The following is a 17,971-nucleotide window of genomic DNA, read 5'->3' as shown; positions in this document are numbered from 1 at the left end:
CCCACCAGGCTCCCACCTTGAGCTATATTCACTCTATTCCTTCATTAATCTCCCAAATGTTATTTCCTAAGATATCAAAACATACGGTTTTAAGTCTAGCTCTGAGCATAGGAATCATGTCAGGGCATTCAGGAGTCCTTAGGTTAGGGAGATTGCAGCACGGGTCTCTAAGTGCCCAAGGCAAATGCAGTGTTTGAGAGAAGGGACACAGGCAAGGCTGAGGTGAGGGTGAGAGGAATGTAACCAGCAGTGGGTCCTGGGCCTTTTATCTGAAAAGGTAGCAGCGTTAGCACAACTCAGCCTTGAGGAAATGATGGCTGACAGTATGACAGTATGGTGGGGTAGTTCTGACCTACGCTTATGAGAAATAACACTGATAAAATTCCCATTACAGAGATAATACTTTAAAGTATATCTTACCCATGTTCTCAACACAATTTGCAGTTTTTAGTCCTGAAACATAAAGATACAGGTTTATTAGTTAGACACAATCTACCCTAGTAAAGATTTCAAACTTGTCTGTGGCTATAGGTAATTAATCTATCAGCTCTTAGCCTATCAGACCCATAATTTAGTGGGATGCAAATTGCAGAACAATTACATTTTTATATTCATATCACAGCTACCAAATAACAGTATGATCTTTGATAAAACATCTAACATTTCTGGAATTCAGCTTCCTTATCTGCATTTTCTACTGTACCTCAAATGACATCGAAAGGCCCATCTAAAGCTAACACTTAATGATTCTATTCTATGATTAGTCTGTGAAAGTTAGGAGAAAATTTACCTGTCTATTCAATTAATCCTCTCTCCAGATACTAAATGTCCTCGAAAGCAAGCCTATCCCCTTACTATCACAATTATTCATTAGAGAAAAAGAATCTCAATCAGAACTTCAAGATCCTCAGATATATGAAGAAAGATCCTTCACATTCATACAGAAAAACAGAGTTGGTCTGCCCTAGAACACTGATCTGTATGTAAGGAGATCCACCATTTTCGAACAATTGGAATATGGCACCTAAAAGTATACCTTTATAAGGTTCTAGGCCCTTCTTGCTAGTCATGCCCTAGAAAAAATCATCAGTGGTGCAGTGATTCCCCTGAGAATTGATATAAAAGGGAACTGAATAGCCTGTCCAACTGTGGTTAAGGCAAGAAGGTCAGTGAGAGGGTGTTTAGATTTGGTGCCAGGATGAACCATGAGGGTTTCCCCAAATGCCACACAAAGGTCTAAATGTTTTATGGTCTCTTCTCCATGCCTGGCTAACTCACTGATCTAATCAAGTTCAGTTATCTGAGGATGAATCTCTCCATCCAAGATGGGGGAGTCCCTGAGAGGCGTGGTTTCACTATGAGAGATGTTCTCTTCTAAAATCTGCTCTCAAATCCTGCTTCATTTGTGGAGTTTGAACCAAGAATCCAGGTGACTTGGTCCAGTTTCTACTGATCCAAGAAATGGTACAGATCTGTCAGAATCTGGATGGTTAACCTCAGGTGTTTGGCTAGACTGGAAATTAAAATAAAAACAAAAACAAAAAACAGTTCTAGAGACAATTAAAAAATGTCTCAGCAGGAAATGAGTGGATGCAAGCCTTACCCAGAGGGCTTAGTTGAGGGGAAGGTGAAGGTGAGGGGAGCTATGGATGAGAAAGCTACAGATACAATAGATTCAGCCTGGGGACTAGGCACTGGGGTGTTTTAAAAGACTTTATCTTTTGTCTGTAGCACAAATTAGAACATGTTTCTCAAAGTGTAGTCTTCCAGTCACATACTTCAGAATCACCTGGGTGCTTAGTAAAATTGCAAATTCTAGGACTCTAGCCAGGGCTATTGATACAGAATTTCTAGGAGTGATGCCTTGCAATCCCCATTTTAAATAAGCACTCCAAGTGACTTTAATGCACAAAATTTTGAGAGCCCCTTCGGTAGTAGGCTCGTGTATTTTATTGGAATTTTTGATAACTAATGTTTTAAAAAGTTAGAGGCGTACAGCATGATGTTTTAATTTACATATATTGTGAAATGACTATTACAGAGTCAGCTAACACTTGAGGTCGGGTATCTTTTAACGTTTAACACAGATCCATTTAGTCAAGACTTCATTTCTCCGCCCTATTTGACTCTGGATTTAATTTTCCATTAGCATTGTAAGCAGCAGGAAAGTAATCAAACTATTTTGGGTTTCTAAAGAAGTAGCAGGGTTAAAAATGGTAAGAGACTGATTCAGAAATAAATGAGAGGAAGCACATATATAATACACAGGGAATAAAAAAGTGAATAGAACCACATATTCAACAGATGTAAAAAGACACAAGATTACTATGATTACCTTAATGCCAATAAATTTGAAATATAAGACAAATGGACAAATTTCTAGAAAAATATAACTTATCAAAAATAACTCAAGAATAAATAGAAAACTCAAATGGTAATATAAGTATTAGTTTAATTCTTTTTCCACACAGAAAATACCAGGATAATTTGGTTTTTACATAGCGATAAAGCAAAGGTAGCTGCACAGACGGAGATCTTCAAAGGTTCCCCCAAATATTCAGCAAGTGCTGATTAGCTTATATGTGTGAGGAAACTCCCTAAGGCCAGGAAAGAACCCACAGGATCAAGACACAATGGAAAACCTGATAAGCTGTCATTTTAGTAGAGAACTCTACAGTAAGAAGCCATAGGAGCCATCCAGACAATAATAAATAAAGCTCTCCCAAGAGTTCCCTATCTCCTCCATATCCCAAGAAATTACAGATGTCTGTGACCAAACTTATAGCTGACTGGACTTTCTGGCAACAAGACTACAGCAGTATTTCTTGGCCACTGGGCTTCTGGACACAAGGACTTCCCCCCTTTGCAGAGCTATCGCTAGCCTGTTACTAGGCCTAACTGAGACAAACCATCTCACTGAAATAAAAGTCATAATTCTCCAACCCAATATCTTATCGGGCAATGAGTTCTCTTTAAACTACATTCACATAGGTAGGACAAACTCCCAAAAGATCCACTGTTACATAAAAATTTTACCTCCAATTAAGGGCCAAACCTAGCTCCTAAACCCTTAGCCACTTTCACACTTACATTTATTAGACCTGCAGTTTCCAAACAATGGCAAGGTGTACCTGAATGCTACAGAACACTTACAGGGGTGTAAAGAGATGTCTTAACATTTCAAGACAAACACAGCCCTAGTTGATTCTGTCAGATACCACATGAATTACTAGCTTGAGGTAGAATGTAGTTTCCAAGTTATATCATGTTACATTCTGTTCCATCACATCATATATTTGCAAAGCTGGATTTTCAGGAATTGTTTCAATGAAAAGCACATGTTTGTGGAACAGGAAGTAAGGTGGTGTCTAATCTAATTCCAAGGTTTGAGAAGCTGTGCAGTGTCCAGTAGGCACATACGACCTATTAACAAATTATTGTGCTTAAGAACGAAATAATTGTTTGTTTGTTTTTGTTTTTTAGTGTAGGGAGCATTAAAAATCTTGCTCCCTGGCATATGTGGTCAGTTTGGCTCAAATAAACTCAAAAAAATTTTTTTAAATTTTTATGTGTATTATTTTTTCAAATGAGTATTAAGATGTCAGGACATAAACACTTACTGAGTTGTCTGACTACTTAATAAGTGAATCTTTGGGGTATTTCTTTTAGCCTAGGAATACTGTGAAAAAAAATTATGACAACACTAAGGAAAAGACAAGCCTGAGTACCTCTCTACACCAGACATTACAAACGCCCTACCTACAACTTTATCCAAACTTCTGGATCAATGGGGGCCTCGCCTACAAGACTTCATACCTGAAAAGACAGCACAGTTCTCTAACAAAACAGCCTGCCCTGAGGCTGGGCACATCCAATGGAATTCTGCATCCACCCATTGTAATGATGGGTGTCCAGTAGGTGATCCATTGCCTTGGATCCTCTGCATGAGGAGCTGACCTTCAAATGATGATTCTGGCAAGGAGCAAACCGCCTTGGAACTGACTGAAACCTACCTTTATGTACACTCATGCACCAACACTAATGCCCGAATTGTATGATCAGGCCCCTGAAACACCCAGAACTGGATTACTAAGCCCACATGCAGTCCCTCTTTATGGAAAAAAAAAACAGCAAAAACAACTCATGAACTCTGTCTTTATGTTACTTAAGTACATAGTCATATGAAATGACTGCATCTGAAGAAAAGCATTTTTTAGAGAACGACGAAGCAAATCAAGCCTGTGTGACCATTGTCTCTACTACAGCTTCTGGCTCTATAAGCAAATCTACCACAGTAAGGAAATTATTTATAAAGGACTAGGACTTCAAATGAAAAATTCTACCAGCTTCTCCAATAAAGATCCCTACAGGGCTGTCCTCAGCTATTTTTAAGTTGCCCACAACCATGCCTTTACTGAATTCTCAAGCACCAAGGTTGGAGAATGAGGGGAATTGGAAGAAGAGTATATTTCTCGTCTTTTTGCAGGAGTGTGCTTGTTCTGACCTTAGTGGTAGGTGGATATTCACATATCTTTTACTTCAGTAAATATGTATTTCATATGACCTCAGCACACATACTGATCATATTGATCAGATCAAAAACACCAGTATATGAAACTGGATGCTGACTTTGCTCCCAGTAGTTCTGTGACTACTCTACTCTGCCTGCAGAGGGTCACATCATTACAGAAGAATAGACAATTTGGACCATTCCCAAGAGGAGGTAATGGGTTGGAATTACGGTAAGTGGCTTCTGACATGGCTCCCAATGCCCCTGCTTCCTGATATTCATGCCTTTGTCTGAGCCTCTCCTCTTGAGTGTGGACTGAACCTACTGACTTACTTCTAGCAAACACAATAAAGCAAGTGATGAGCTCTCACTTCCATAATTAGGCTGCAAAAGACTGTGACTTGCTGGCACCCCCTCTTGCTCTCTCGCTCACTCTGATGAAGCAAGATGCCATGTTGTGAGATAGGCACGGAATGGAGAGGCCTCTGAGGCTAGGAACAAGGGAGGCCTCCGGCCCACAGCTCGTAAGGAACCGAGGCCTTAGTCAACGATGCACCCGGAACTGTATCCCACCAACACCAGGTGAGTGAGCTGGGAAGCAGATCTTCTCCAGTCAAGTCTTATGATGACTGTAGCCTTGTAAGAGACCTAGAGCCAAAAGACCCATCTACACTGTGCCCAGGTTCCTGACCCACAGCAACTGTGAGAAAATAAATATGGTTTTAAGCCTCTAAATTTTGGAGTAATTTCTTATGTAGTTATGAATAACCAATACAGATGTGAGGGTCAGTTTTACATGTCAACTTGTCTGGGGTACAGTCCCCAGTTATTCAATCAAACACTACTAGTTGTTGCCTTGAAAGTGTGTGTAGATATGATTAGCATTTATAATCAGTTAACGTGAAGTGAGGGGCCTGTTTTGATCAGTTGAAAGGCCTTAGATTAACCTCTGAGGCTTCTCAGAAGAAGAAACTCTGTCCATGGACAGCAGCTTCTTGACAGCCTGACCCATGGATTTCAGACTTGCCTTGTCAGCCCCACATTCACGTAAGCCAATTCCTTGCAGTTAAAGATAATATATATTTCCTACTGATGCTGCTTCTCTAGTTTAACCCTGACTGATAGAATAGGGATGAAGAAGTCTGACTGGTGACAGTCTGGAGAAGGCTGGTGGTAAAGAGCTCGCCCCTCTCCCTTCTCCTATAAATATGAATAAACGGTCTGAACAGCCTTCCAAATTATTCTAGGCACTGATTCATATGTGAATTTCTCCTGGTGATGGATATATCACATTCTGTCTGGCCTGTTCACACAGGATCTTCCTGATACGCCAACCTCAGACAACAGCGCAGAAACCTGAGTACTCCCAAAGAAGGCTAAGAAGGCTGTCAATCAGAACCAATGAAGGTACTTACAGTTAATGGGCTATTGAGGGCTAGGGGCAGATTTAAAAATAATATACCTAGAGAGTCCTATAGGTTCATCTTCCTTTTCCCTTTTGATGGCTTGGTAAAGAGCTGGCTCAACAGGTCTGAGTAAGCTCAACAAAGCAGACTAATACCAGCCACTGGAGTTCAGGGGCTTCTTCTTTCTAACAAGGTCACTTTTCCAGCCAGGGAAACTTGATATTCTCTGACTCCATGACTCTATTAATATGTAGGACTTATCTACACATATACAGCATGCCCCTTCCCTACAGAAACGCTGTCCAACATGCTAGATGATCTATGCTCAGGCTGTTCAGTAAAATAATGAGAGTTCAGGGAATGCTGTGTGCTCTATTATTTCTCTGCTTATAAATTTTCTTCCAATAAACCTTGTATCTCACTGTAAGGTCCAGGGAATCCAAAAGCTATGGCTTCCTGTTAGGTATTAATAATTCGTCTACAGTCCTCCCCAAACCAGGTGAAATTTTCCAATGGGGACATATTTGGCTATTAAGTGATGTAGCCTAATTACACTTTTATCAACTTTTCTAGGAAAACGGTATAGAAGAAGGTTAACTTACAGTAGTTTTCCCATGAGGAAGGAAAAAGGATTTTGTCACCATTTACTCATAGTTCACTCTCATAATCTTGGATTAGTATCTTTGCCCACTAGGAACTGTATTGTCTAATAGGACACTAGTATTCTCTCCACTTCCTAGCCAACTGAACTATTTTTTTAACTAGTTTTTGTAAGGCTCATAATACATTTTTATCTTGGAAATCATAAGCGAGTTCAAAACAATAACACAACTGTTAACACTAAATTTAGTACAGTATAACATGTTGTCTCTTTTAGGAATATTGTCTTTTTTCATGAAGAATTATAGTCAGTCACAAGGGAACAAGGTTCCAATTATATCCTCTTGGTTTGTGCTTTTTAAGTTCTTGTTATTACCCTTTATAGTGTTTCAAAAAGCTTAGCTTTAATAATCACTTTAGAGTTCTTGACCCTAGGTTCCCACTAGTTGTCTGTAGGTGGCAGCAGAGGACACTGGTTAGACTCCAGTCTGGAGTTAAACCAAGTGTAGTGGCCTGATTTTGGAGCTCTCCAAATAAATAGCACACCTGAGCCTCCACAAAGGTCTTGTGGCTGGTCTGAACATTAACCTGCAGTGGAGCCTCTGCCTGACGTTGTGGGTAGGCCCACAGAGGTGTGCCCAATCCCTTTCCCGTTCGTCCTTCCTCATGCGGGGATCATAATGCACTTGCCCATACAGGTCTGGGCTTTGGCTCATTCTCCATCAACCCAATGGCTCCACCCCTTTTGTTCATCATAATCCCACTCACGAACATGGACTCTGGGCTTTGTTGCCCACCTCTATCAACCAACCAAATCCCAGTGATCAATTTGACCTGCAGCTACTGCAGCCAGGGTTTCTGTATAACCAATACCTCCACAGAAGGCATTTGGCTGAATTCATTAGGAACAACAAAAGTGGTATCATTCTGTCAGCCTAGCTGCAACTCGGTTTCCAGCAGTGATGTGCTGGTAAAGTACAACAGGTTACGGGGTGCGGGATGGGGGTCTGGATATGTAGTGTTTGTTGATTTCCATGGCATAACTCATTCATGGCCAATTTCAAGCTACTTTGACGTATGAGGAATTGGGAAGAGATGCATGTCCACAGTCACCTCCCATAAGCTGGTATGAGCTGGCTCCAACTGGTTTGGGTTTTGGCCAGGTCCAATATATGGCTGGTGAGGGGGAAGCGCACTTTTCTCTCAACACAAATGTACTCACTCCAGTCTTCATCTGTCCCTCTAGGTGAACAGTTAGTGTCACTGGCTTGCAACTCAGAGCCAGCACTAGGATGCGGCAAATAAGGTGCCTAGAGTACAAACCTGACGGAGGCACTCACTCTTAGGATCGTGCAAATGCAGATGCTGCAAGTATATGACCCTGACACTGAGGGCTCCCTTAAATTCTGTGTCCTAGGCACCTCAATAGCTACACAGCTTCCACCATTAAATCCTAAGTGGATCAGCACTCCCATGCATGAGGTCTCATCAGCACTTCCCCATCTGTTCTTTTTTATCTCACAGTGCCTTGGTCACATCGAATCAAGGTCTGAAGGTCTATTCCACTTCTAAGGCCCTACTGCAATATTCACTCTACTTGACCAGCAGTCATGGTTTTGGGTTCAGCTAGACAATCACACTCACAAGACCCCAAAAGGCCCTCACCTCACCACCTTACTCAGTTTTGCAGAAGAACACAAGGCAGAGAACACAGCATACTGTTTAGCAATAGGACAGCATCAGGTATATCCCTTCAATTCAAGTCCTTGCAGCAGTCCGGGGCTGTCCTTTAGCCCCCCAAATGATGATTCACTTACAAGGAAACATGATTACACAGGTGGGTGCAGGAACCATCCTAGCTTAGTAGCCTCATGTCATGTATCTATTTGTTGCAGAAGACAATATTTCTTATACCAGTCAATGAGTGTACTTCCAGGAATCAGCGAGAACATCTGGGTGTAGCACAACACATTCAGGAGTACCCAGTGCTATGGCTTCTTCCAAGTATAGTTCATTCACAAGCCTCCCAGCTCAGATTCACATTACCAATCAAGGGCATGTTTACCATTAAGCAATTTAGCATTAGGCATTCCACCTTTGGTAGATTTCTGAGAAATGGTGCTAGAATAAGATCACCAGGAGGCCATTTTCATGAGAGGAAGGAGAAAAGGTTTTGTTAACCCTTTACTCATATACACCGAGGCACAACATCATAAAATTTCAGAATGTTGGGAATAAAGAAAACATCTTAAAACCTCCCAGAGGGGGAAAAACATGTCTCATTCAAAGTTTTAGTAATTAGAATCGCTTTACCCTTTTCACAGCAGCACCAGAAACTAGAAGACTGTGGAGGAACATCTCCAAAATCCCAAAGAAAATAATTTCTGAAACAGAAATACAAATCTACACAAACTATTATTCGAGCCTAAAGGTAGATTTTTTCAGACATGCAAAGTCTTAGAAAATTTGCCTCAATGTCCCTTTCTTCAGAAAACTTCCAGAGAACTCTCACCCCCACCAAAGGAGGAATTCAAGGAAGAGGAGGAGATCCAACACATAGAGGAGTCCTCACAGGGAGACGTCCCACACGTCTCAGAAGAGTAGTGAGTGAAAAGGGATTTTAGGACACTCAACAGGCCCAAAGAGCATATCATAGAAGCTCTAAAGAGGTGAGGGTAAATTACTGATGGCATATAAAAAAGTAAGGAAACAAAAAAATTATACAACTAATAATCCTAGGGTAAAAGAGGTATTTAAAAAAGCCCCAGTCTTTACTACACTGGGAGAATGGAAAGGAGGAAATGCACGAATACTGAGGAGGGTGGTGGTTATCACATACTTTTACTTCACTGACCTAACAGCTATTTCTAATTCCTTTCTCCCTTGCCTCCCTATACCACAGAGGCTGGAAATGCTAACTACCCCCTTCCCAAGCTCTTCTTACATGTAGTCACGAATGACAAAGTGGCCACCCCAGTCAATGGTGTGCATCAGAAATCTACAAAGAGTCCTGGCAAAACTTTTACTTTCCTGATTAAACAGGCAGATTTGGCTGCCATTTCTTCTCCCCTTCTTTTTATCTTAAACATAGGTTTATGCCTACAGCTGCGACAACGACACTGAAAACACGAATCAACAAACCAACATACCAAGACTGGCAGAACAGAAAGAGCCTGGGTTACTGATATCATTGAGCCACTGTACCAACCTGGACAGCCTACCTCTAGACTTCTTGTGAAATGAGAGTGATCAGGCGGGTTTTCTGTTACAGCTGAATGCAATAAAGAATTCCTAATGCATGAGAGCTACTCATTCTCTAGAATGCGAAGTCATTAAATAATATCTAAAAGTTAAAAATCAAAAAATGACAAGCTGAAGCATGTGATTTATTTAGAAACATGGTATTAAGCACCTGAAAAAAAAAAGCTAAAAAAAATAAAATGGATGCCACTGAGGAGTGGCACCTGGTGATGGAGAGGGGTAGAAAGTGGAGGTTGCTATTTTTCAAGGTTAGCCTTATAGTAGTATTTTGGGCCAGGTATTACTTTGTTGTGGGGGGCGGTCCTATGCAGTGTTTAGCAGTGTCCTTGGCTTCTACCCATTAGATGCTAGTGGTAACTAGGGATAGCTGTGACAACTAAAAATGTTTCCAGCCATTTCCAAATGACCCTGAGGGACAAAACTGCCCCTGGTTGAGAACCATTGCCTTATAATACTATTTTAACTTTCAATAATACTATAAATGTATCAATTCGATAAAATTAAATTTTGGAAAAAGAAATTAACAGCATGAAAGGAGCTAGACTAGAGACCACCAATGCCAAACACCTCTTGATTTCCTTCTTGACCTTTCCCTGGTCCTAAAAATCCCACTCCTTCCCTCCCAGACAAGCACAGACAGAGCAGGGACACTTACCTCCTAGAAATGCACACTCGTAATGGCTGCAGGTCTTGTTTGTGCTTTGAAGGATAAGGTTATTGCTAGTCCCATCCTGTGACACATGAAAAACCTCATTCAGAGGTATTAAAATAACTCTTTCACTTCCACTTTCTTTAACAAAAAATTTTTCAACGGCAACTCCAAAGCACGTGTGGATGGTTAACAGAATGTGTTGGTCACTTGCAGCTTGAGGTTTGGCTGAATATGCCAAGGTGAAATGGCCAAATCTGGCTTGATTTAGGCCTCCAAAGGTAAAGGAAGTACCCTGGCTTGTGCTGTACACCACATTTTTGTAACTGTCCTCACAAGGTCTTCTCAGCAACTGCAGGGCTTTTGTCAGGTAAAAATGAAAAGCTTTAAACTGGAAGCCATAAATATAATCTTTTCGAGATTGGCCAGCCATCTTCACAGCTTCATTGAACAGGTGGTAAAAGGGAGTTTGCTCTTGAGCTTCAGAAATATATGCCGTCAGGGCTATTCCATGGTTATCCTTAAAACTCATAGGTAGAAAGATCTGAGGCTTCTCAGCTTCCCATTTGGCTTTTGCATTTTCCCACACAGCCTCTAAGGGCTGGTGGTTTGCTTTTTCTTCCTTGAGCAGTTGGGGAACATATTTGATTTCCATTCTGTCACTACATTTCTGGTATTCATCATCAAATGCATCATCTGCCATGTCTAACATTTCAGCCTTCACCTTCAAAGGAAAAGGACATCAATACCCTTGAACAAAATAGTTGGTATATATCATCTTCTCTCACATTACTGCCCCCATACTCTCATGCCCTGCCAAGAATCTCTCCCTTGCTTACAACCAGCTTTGGATATGTTTTTATTAGGAAGTATATTCCATTGATATTGATAACTTTCTCAGCTCTGACCTATTTGTGTGAAAGAATAAATATCAGTGGTGAGATATGGATATGATTATGCCTATAACTCATTCATCTGAATCTTGTGGTGCAGAGAAAAGACCAATGAGTATGAAACTGAAGAAATGGGTGGCAGTCCTGGCTTTGAAAATATTCTTAGCCAGATTTCCCCAACCCTGCAAGCCTGTCAAGTGAATCTGAAATCATGTGTGAAATACTATACGTGATAAATACATAATGGCAAGTATTACCCCTTTTCCTTTAAGATCACACCCTCCATTGTCTACGTGGTTTGGGGAGGAGTGATTCTGTACCTTCGGGTCCAGTGATAAGTGATGAAACAAGCTTAAACACCAGAGCACTCTTTCTTCCTCTACAACCATAGGCTCTAAGGATAATATTGGCTTATGATAGTTATCCTTTTAGTTCCATGGAGCATCCTGTCTGCAAATAAAGCCAACACAGACAGGCCTGCAAAACCGAGAGGTGGAGAGAGAGATGAGGCCCTAATAACATTATTTAAGGCCCTGGATCTGGCTGTACCGGAAGACTGTATTTCACTTTAGTCAAAAGAATCAATAAATTCCCTATCTGCTTGAGCAAGTTTGTGTTGTTTCTGCTATATACAACTGAAAAGGTTCTAATGCATCTTTAAATGATATATATAAGATAAGATTAATACTAGTTTGGAGTCAGATAGATCTGGGTTCAAATTCTATGTCTGTTACTAACCAGGTATTAATCAGATATGAACGTTACTTGACATTTCTGAGCTTCAGTTTTTTCATCTAAAAATGAGGATAAAGTGAGTAAATAATATTTTAATTGCAGGACTGTTGTGAGGATTAAATGATATAATGAATATATGCGAAGCCCTTGGCCCCATGCCTCACACAGATCAAGCCTTCAACAAACTGTAGTTATGTTTATTTCATGATAGGAATATATATGTTATCCTGTAAGTTCCTCAGGGGCAGAATCGGCATTATATTTATCTTTTTGAAATCTAAGCATCTACATATTCAAGTGAATTAAATAAGAAACCTGTACTATGGCCTATTCATCAAGAAATAGGATGAGCATATCTACCCAGGGACACGATTTAAGAGTTTCTACAAATAAAAGAATAATGCCCTCCACATCATTCTCTCCATTATTCTTATACTACTTGTATGGTACACTGGTTGCATAAGCGGCAACTCCAGTTGGAGAATTTATAGACACAGAGAGATTGAATAACTTGTCTGGAATTGAGATGTGAACCCAGGCTATCTGGCTCCAGTCTGTCCTTCTTAACCAAAATGTTCTGCTTCCAAAGATGAAGACCACTGACATTTACACAGCACTTTTAAGAGTTTAATTTTGTCTTCATGACAACCCTTATGAAAAGCTGGGCAGACAACTCATAACACCATTATACAAATGAAGGAATTATGCTGGCATCAGAAACTGTCTTGATTACCAGCCACAGAACATTGTGCTGGGGAAATCATTGAGACCCCTGTACTCCTGGGTCTGTAGGTCAGTTTCTTGAAGTGGAAATCTGAGCTTCACGAGATCGAATCACTGCCATTGCCTGGCCAAGAAATGTACTTTCCTCTGCAGCACAGAATGTACCAGAGATGGTATCTTGGGTACTAACGGCTGATTTTTCTTCAAGACTTCAACATATTATAAGACATCATACCCTGAAACCACCACTTTCCATGTTCCTCATATCCTATCAGAGTTGATCCAATACATTCCTGTCTATTCTATGCCTCTAACCAGTCTCCACATGTCTAATTTTAGACATCAAGTCTTTCTGGCCCAAGGCCATGGTTGATTGTGTGTTCTGTACAGTGAGTGCCCTGAGCAGTGAAAAAGTTCACAAATGCCACTACCATTCAGGGACAACTGGATGGACCATAAGGCACCAGCATGAAAGGCTAGGGGAACACACTGATTATATTTTCTTCCTCTGATTTGTCCACTGAAACAAAAGCCAATACTGATGAAATTCAATTACTAAAAATTTATTACAAAAATATGGAAATGACCTAATTGTTCAAGAAAATAAATTGGTTAAATAAATTATAGAACATTCATAGAATACATTAAAATTATGTTGCAAAAGAATATTAAAAATGCAAATTAAAAACTGCAGGGAGGTACTACTTCATACCCATTAGGGTGGCTATAATGATAAGAAAATAAAAGAAAATAAGTGTGGCAAGATTGTAGAGACACTGAACCTTTATATGCTGCTGGTGGGAATGTAAAATGGTATAGCCACTGTAGAAAAGTTTGGCAGTTCTTTAAAATGTTAAACATAGAGTTACCATATGCTCCAGCAATTCTACTCCTAAGTATATATCCAAGAGAACTGAAAACCTATGTTCACACAAAAACTTATCCATGGAAGTTCATAGCAGCACCACTCATTCATAAGAGCCAAAAAATGGAAAAAACCCAAATGTCCATCAACTGATGAATGCGTAAACAAAATGTGGTATAACCAACCACACAATGGAATATTACTCACATATAAAAAGAATAAAGTACAAATATATGCCACAACATGGATGAACCTTAAAAACGTTACGCTAAATTGAAAGAAGCCACATAAAGGACAAATATGCATGATTCCATTCAGATGAAATGTCCAGAATAGGTAAATCCATAGAGACAGAACACAAATGGGGGTGGCCAGGGGATTCAGGGAAAGGGGAACTGGGACCGACCGCTAACAGCTACAGGGTGTCTTTTGGAGTGATGGGGACATTCTGTAATGAGACAGTGGTACAACTATGCACAACAAGTGAATATATGAAAACCACTGAATTTTACACTTTAAAATGGTGAATTCTTATATGTGACTTATACCTCAATAAAAAATCACACTGCAGTACAGGCAACAGGATATATAATGATTTTATAGACAATGGATCAGAATACTGAATTTAAAAAAGGATAAAATGTTAAGAATTCAAGATGTTTTAAAGAAGGTACTTCATATCAATGGACAAATACTCAGTAGTGATGTGGCAGCTAACAATGTGGGGGGAAAATAAAGTGAGATACCTGGCTCATATTTTATATAAAAATATGTTAAGCATATTTAAAGATTCAACTGCAAAAAATAAAATCATAAAAGTTCTATGAGAAAAAAATACTAACTGTGAGAAAATTGTCATTATATAACTTTAATAGAAAACATGTAACCAAACACTGCGGTGTCATTTTATTTGTAGAAAAATACATATTTTCAGAATATTTAATGATATAGAAAGACATCTATAGCACAGTATTAACTTAAAAAGAGAGTAAAAAATGTACTGTGTGAACCCATTTTTGTAAATACACACACTCACACAGAAAGAGAGAGAGAGAGAAAAGCCAAGAAGAATGCACACCAACAGACTGAGTCTTTCTCTCTGAGTAGAGACAGTAGATGATTTTTACTTCCATTGTTTTGCTTAATGTTTTCAATTTTCTACAGTTAACATACATCAAATGTGTAAAATGAAAAGATGAAAGCTACTTATAAAAAACTGATTTACTTATTCTATCTGCCCTTGCTTGCATTATCAACCCACGCAGATGCCTTGGGCGACGTTATAACAAGAGTCCCTATCCCAATGACCACATGCTTCCCATTCCCAACATTACCTGGAAGATTTCCATAAGAATCATAGCTGACAGCAGCATGGTGACCATTTCAAAATGTCCTGTCTTCATTTTTTTCTTCTAAATTAAAATGAAGAAATTTCAATTCAGTAGACTTAAAAAAGAGGCTTAGGAAAGTAGATAAGCAGGATGATACACTATATATATTTTCATTCTGGGTGAGAGTGGGTATCATGACGGTCAGGAAGTGATTATCAATAAATTTCAATGGCTGAGGAAACGAAAGCTCAGAAAACTTCAGCAATTTGCTCAAGATTAAATCTACCATTTCCATTCTCCTCCAGATACGTTGTCTCCCCCACCATAGTCACTGATGCTCATATTTTATTCCTATCGCTCAATATCCCCTCTGCATAAACAGGAAACGAACACCAGCTAAAACAAAACTAAAACAAAAACATTTCAAAACTGGTCCCCTAGCTCCCAGTTCCAAGAATTCTCCAGGAGCTAATAACCATGCACATCATTCTATTCTTCTATCTTCTTTGCAAATCAAATCATGCCTATTTGGGTAGGATGGAGGAGATGATGAGGCCAGTAGTGGTACAAACCACACGGTTTTCCAAGGGACCTCCCTCCCCCAAATATTCACATTCAAGAGAAGCTCAAGGATAAAACTTTCTGAAGGCGGGAATGAGAATAAGAAGGAACTGAGTAGGCAGCAATTCTAATAAGATTATACAACTGCTGGCTTAATGCCCAATATTTATCCCAATGTTTATGAGACTGAAAGGGGTAAGTGGGAGGGTAAGAGGACCTCAGGGGCTGAAGCTGTCCCAGAGCCATCAACAGATTCAATTAAAGGTTGATCTACAGTTCCTTCCACATATTTACAACAAAGTTGACATTACTGGAACTGAACTAAAATTTCTATTTTATCCTACCAATTACCATATTCTGGCATCTGAATATGGGAATGAACAGCACAGGGGAAAGGAAGATAGCTTTCCCTTTGGCCTAGATTCCCACCTTTAGGCTGTTTGTTTCACTAAAGGTATTAAAATATAGTATCAAAATGCCACTTTTGTGTTAAACTTCCCTTTCCAAAAAAAGATTTGGAATATAAGATTTGACAAATAACTATCACAAGGCAGTATGTGTCAAGAAATCTCAGAATCAGGTTTTTGGGTTTTTTATTTCCTAATTCTTCACTTCTGTAGTCTCAGTGTAAATAAGTAAAAATGTTTACCTGGCTTTTCTGCCTGTGGAGGAGTTTTAAATGATGCTAGGTCTCAAACTGTTTCCCCACTCTCTCAGTTGTAGTGAGCGAGTCTTCAGGTTGGGAGACTGTTGACAGTGAGAGCTGAGAAGCGAATGCTTTTCTTTTTATAAACACCCCCAGCAGTAACTTGGCAGTGGCACATTACTCCATTTGTGTTCTGCTATTTATATCTGGCCCCCACGCTATCCCTTGGAATCACTGCTGTTAACACATGGAATCTCCAAGAGGCTTGTAAAGCCGCAGCAATTCCCTCTAACCGCACAGCATGTTCAGTTCTGAGCCCTTAGCTGTGGGCTTCTCAGAGAGTGATCACTTCCCAGTCCTAACCTTTTGACTCTGAGATGTCAAAGTAAAGCAAGATTTTACCCTAGATAGATGCTTCACATAACTAAAAACACTTGCTGTGTTAATCGCTGGCAATGGTGATAGCTATCACCATTCACTCAACTCACTTACTGTATTTCAGATACTGTGCCAGATGCTGAGGATAAACAAGCAAGTAAAACAAAGTACTAAAAAGCATTCACGATCTAATAAAAGACGTGAATGTGTATATTGAGACTGAAAACATGAAGAATCTTATGTACAGAGAAAGTGCAGTGAGAACACCACGAAGGGAAGGATTTGGTAATACCTGTCACCTGAACAAGGTACACATAGTAAAACTATTGACCACAATGCTGAAGAACTCTTAAGAGTTCACTGACTATGGATAAAAAATGGTGAAATGTCCCAGGAAATGCATGCATATATACATCAAAATACATCAATCAAATGTATTAGATAGTAGCACTATTTGTAATAGCCAAAAACTGTAAACCATCCAAATGCCTATCAATGGTAAAATGGATAAATTGTGGTATTTTCATAAAATAGATTTTGTATAACTTTGAAAATGAATAAACTCTAACCGTATAAACAAATGTGGATAAATCTTACTAACAAAATTTTGAGCAAGGGAAAAACAAGTATATACTGCATGATTAATTAACATAGAGTAGTGAATCGCCAAAACACACCTACGGTATTTGATGTCAGAACAGCGGTTACTCCAAGTGGGAGGTAGTAACCGGAAGAGAAGAGGCACCAGGGGAGTAGCATCTGGGATGCTACTTAGGTTCTGTTTTCAGTTCTGGGTATTACATTCGTGTACTCAGTTTGTGAAAATTCATCAAGCTATATACTTATACATATTTTCTTGTGTGTATGTGTATGTGCGTGTGTACATACATATATTACTCAAACATTTTTTTATTATTAGTTTTGAGTATATAATACATTGGTTAGACATTTATATAGTTTATGAAATGACTCCCTGATTACTCTATCACCCATCTGGCTCTCCACCTAGCCATTATATTGCTGCTGACTGCATTCTCTATGCTGTGCTCCCCATCCCCATGACCTATCAACTGCTAGTCCTTTCACCCAGTCCTCTCTATTTCTGAGTCTGGTTTTGATTAGTTTGTTCTTCTTCTTGTTCCTTAGATTCCACATATAAGTGAAATCATATAGTATTTATCTTTCTCTGACTTATTTCACTCAGCATAACCTTTAAGTCCATTCATATTGTTGCACATGACAGGATTTCATTTTTTATGGTTGAGTAATATTCCATTGTACATATAAACCATAACTTCTTTATCCAATCATCTGTTGATAGGCATTTAGGTACACATTTTAAATTACCATGAAGTGCATCCACTTTTACAAAACCCATTGCATCTCTACTCTTAAGACTCTTCAAAACCTCTA

General features: G+C 39.4%; 1 protein-coding gene across 2 annotated transcripts in view; it reads right to left on the bottom strand.

Annotated features, from left to right (window-relative positions):
* Positions 1 to 16,385, bottom strand: part of ART3 (ADP-ribosyltransferase 3 (inactive)) — a 24,964-nt gene extending 8,579 nt beyond the window's left edge. For both annotated transcript variants that reach the window (XM_039845495.1, XM_039845496.1), the window contains exons 1-4: positions 16,184 to 16,385; positions 14,977 to 15,054; positions 10,433 to 11,150; positions 421 to 453 (exon numbers count right to left, since the gene is read on the bottom strand). In XM_039845495.1, coding sequence (XP_039701429.1) covers positions 421 to 453; positions 10,433 to 11,150; positions 14,977 to 15,045 — 820 coding nt within the window. In that variant the 5' untranslated portion in view covers positions 15,046 to 15,054; positions 16,184 to 16,385. The remainder of the gene's footprint in view (positions 1 to 420; positions 454 to 10,432; positions 11,151 to 14,976; positions 15,055 to 16,183) is intronic.
* Between the last annotated feature and the right edge of the window lie 1,586 nt (positions 16,386 to 17,971).

This window comes from Pteropus medius, unplaced genomic scaffold, assembly GCF_902729225.1.
Source record: "Pteropus medius unplaced genomic scaffold, Ma_sr-lr_union100, whole genome shotgun sequence".
Lineage (NCBI taxonomy): Eukaryota > Metazoa > Chordata > Mammalia > Chiroptera > Pteropodidae > Pteropus > Pteropus medius.
This window is presented reverse-complemented; position numbering and strand designations above follow the sequence as displayed.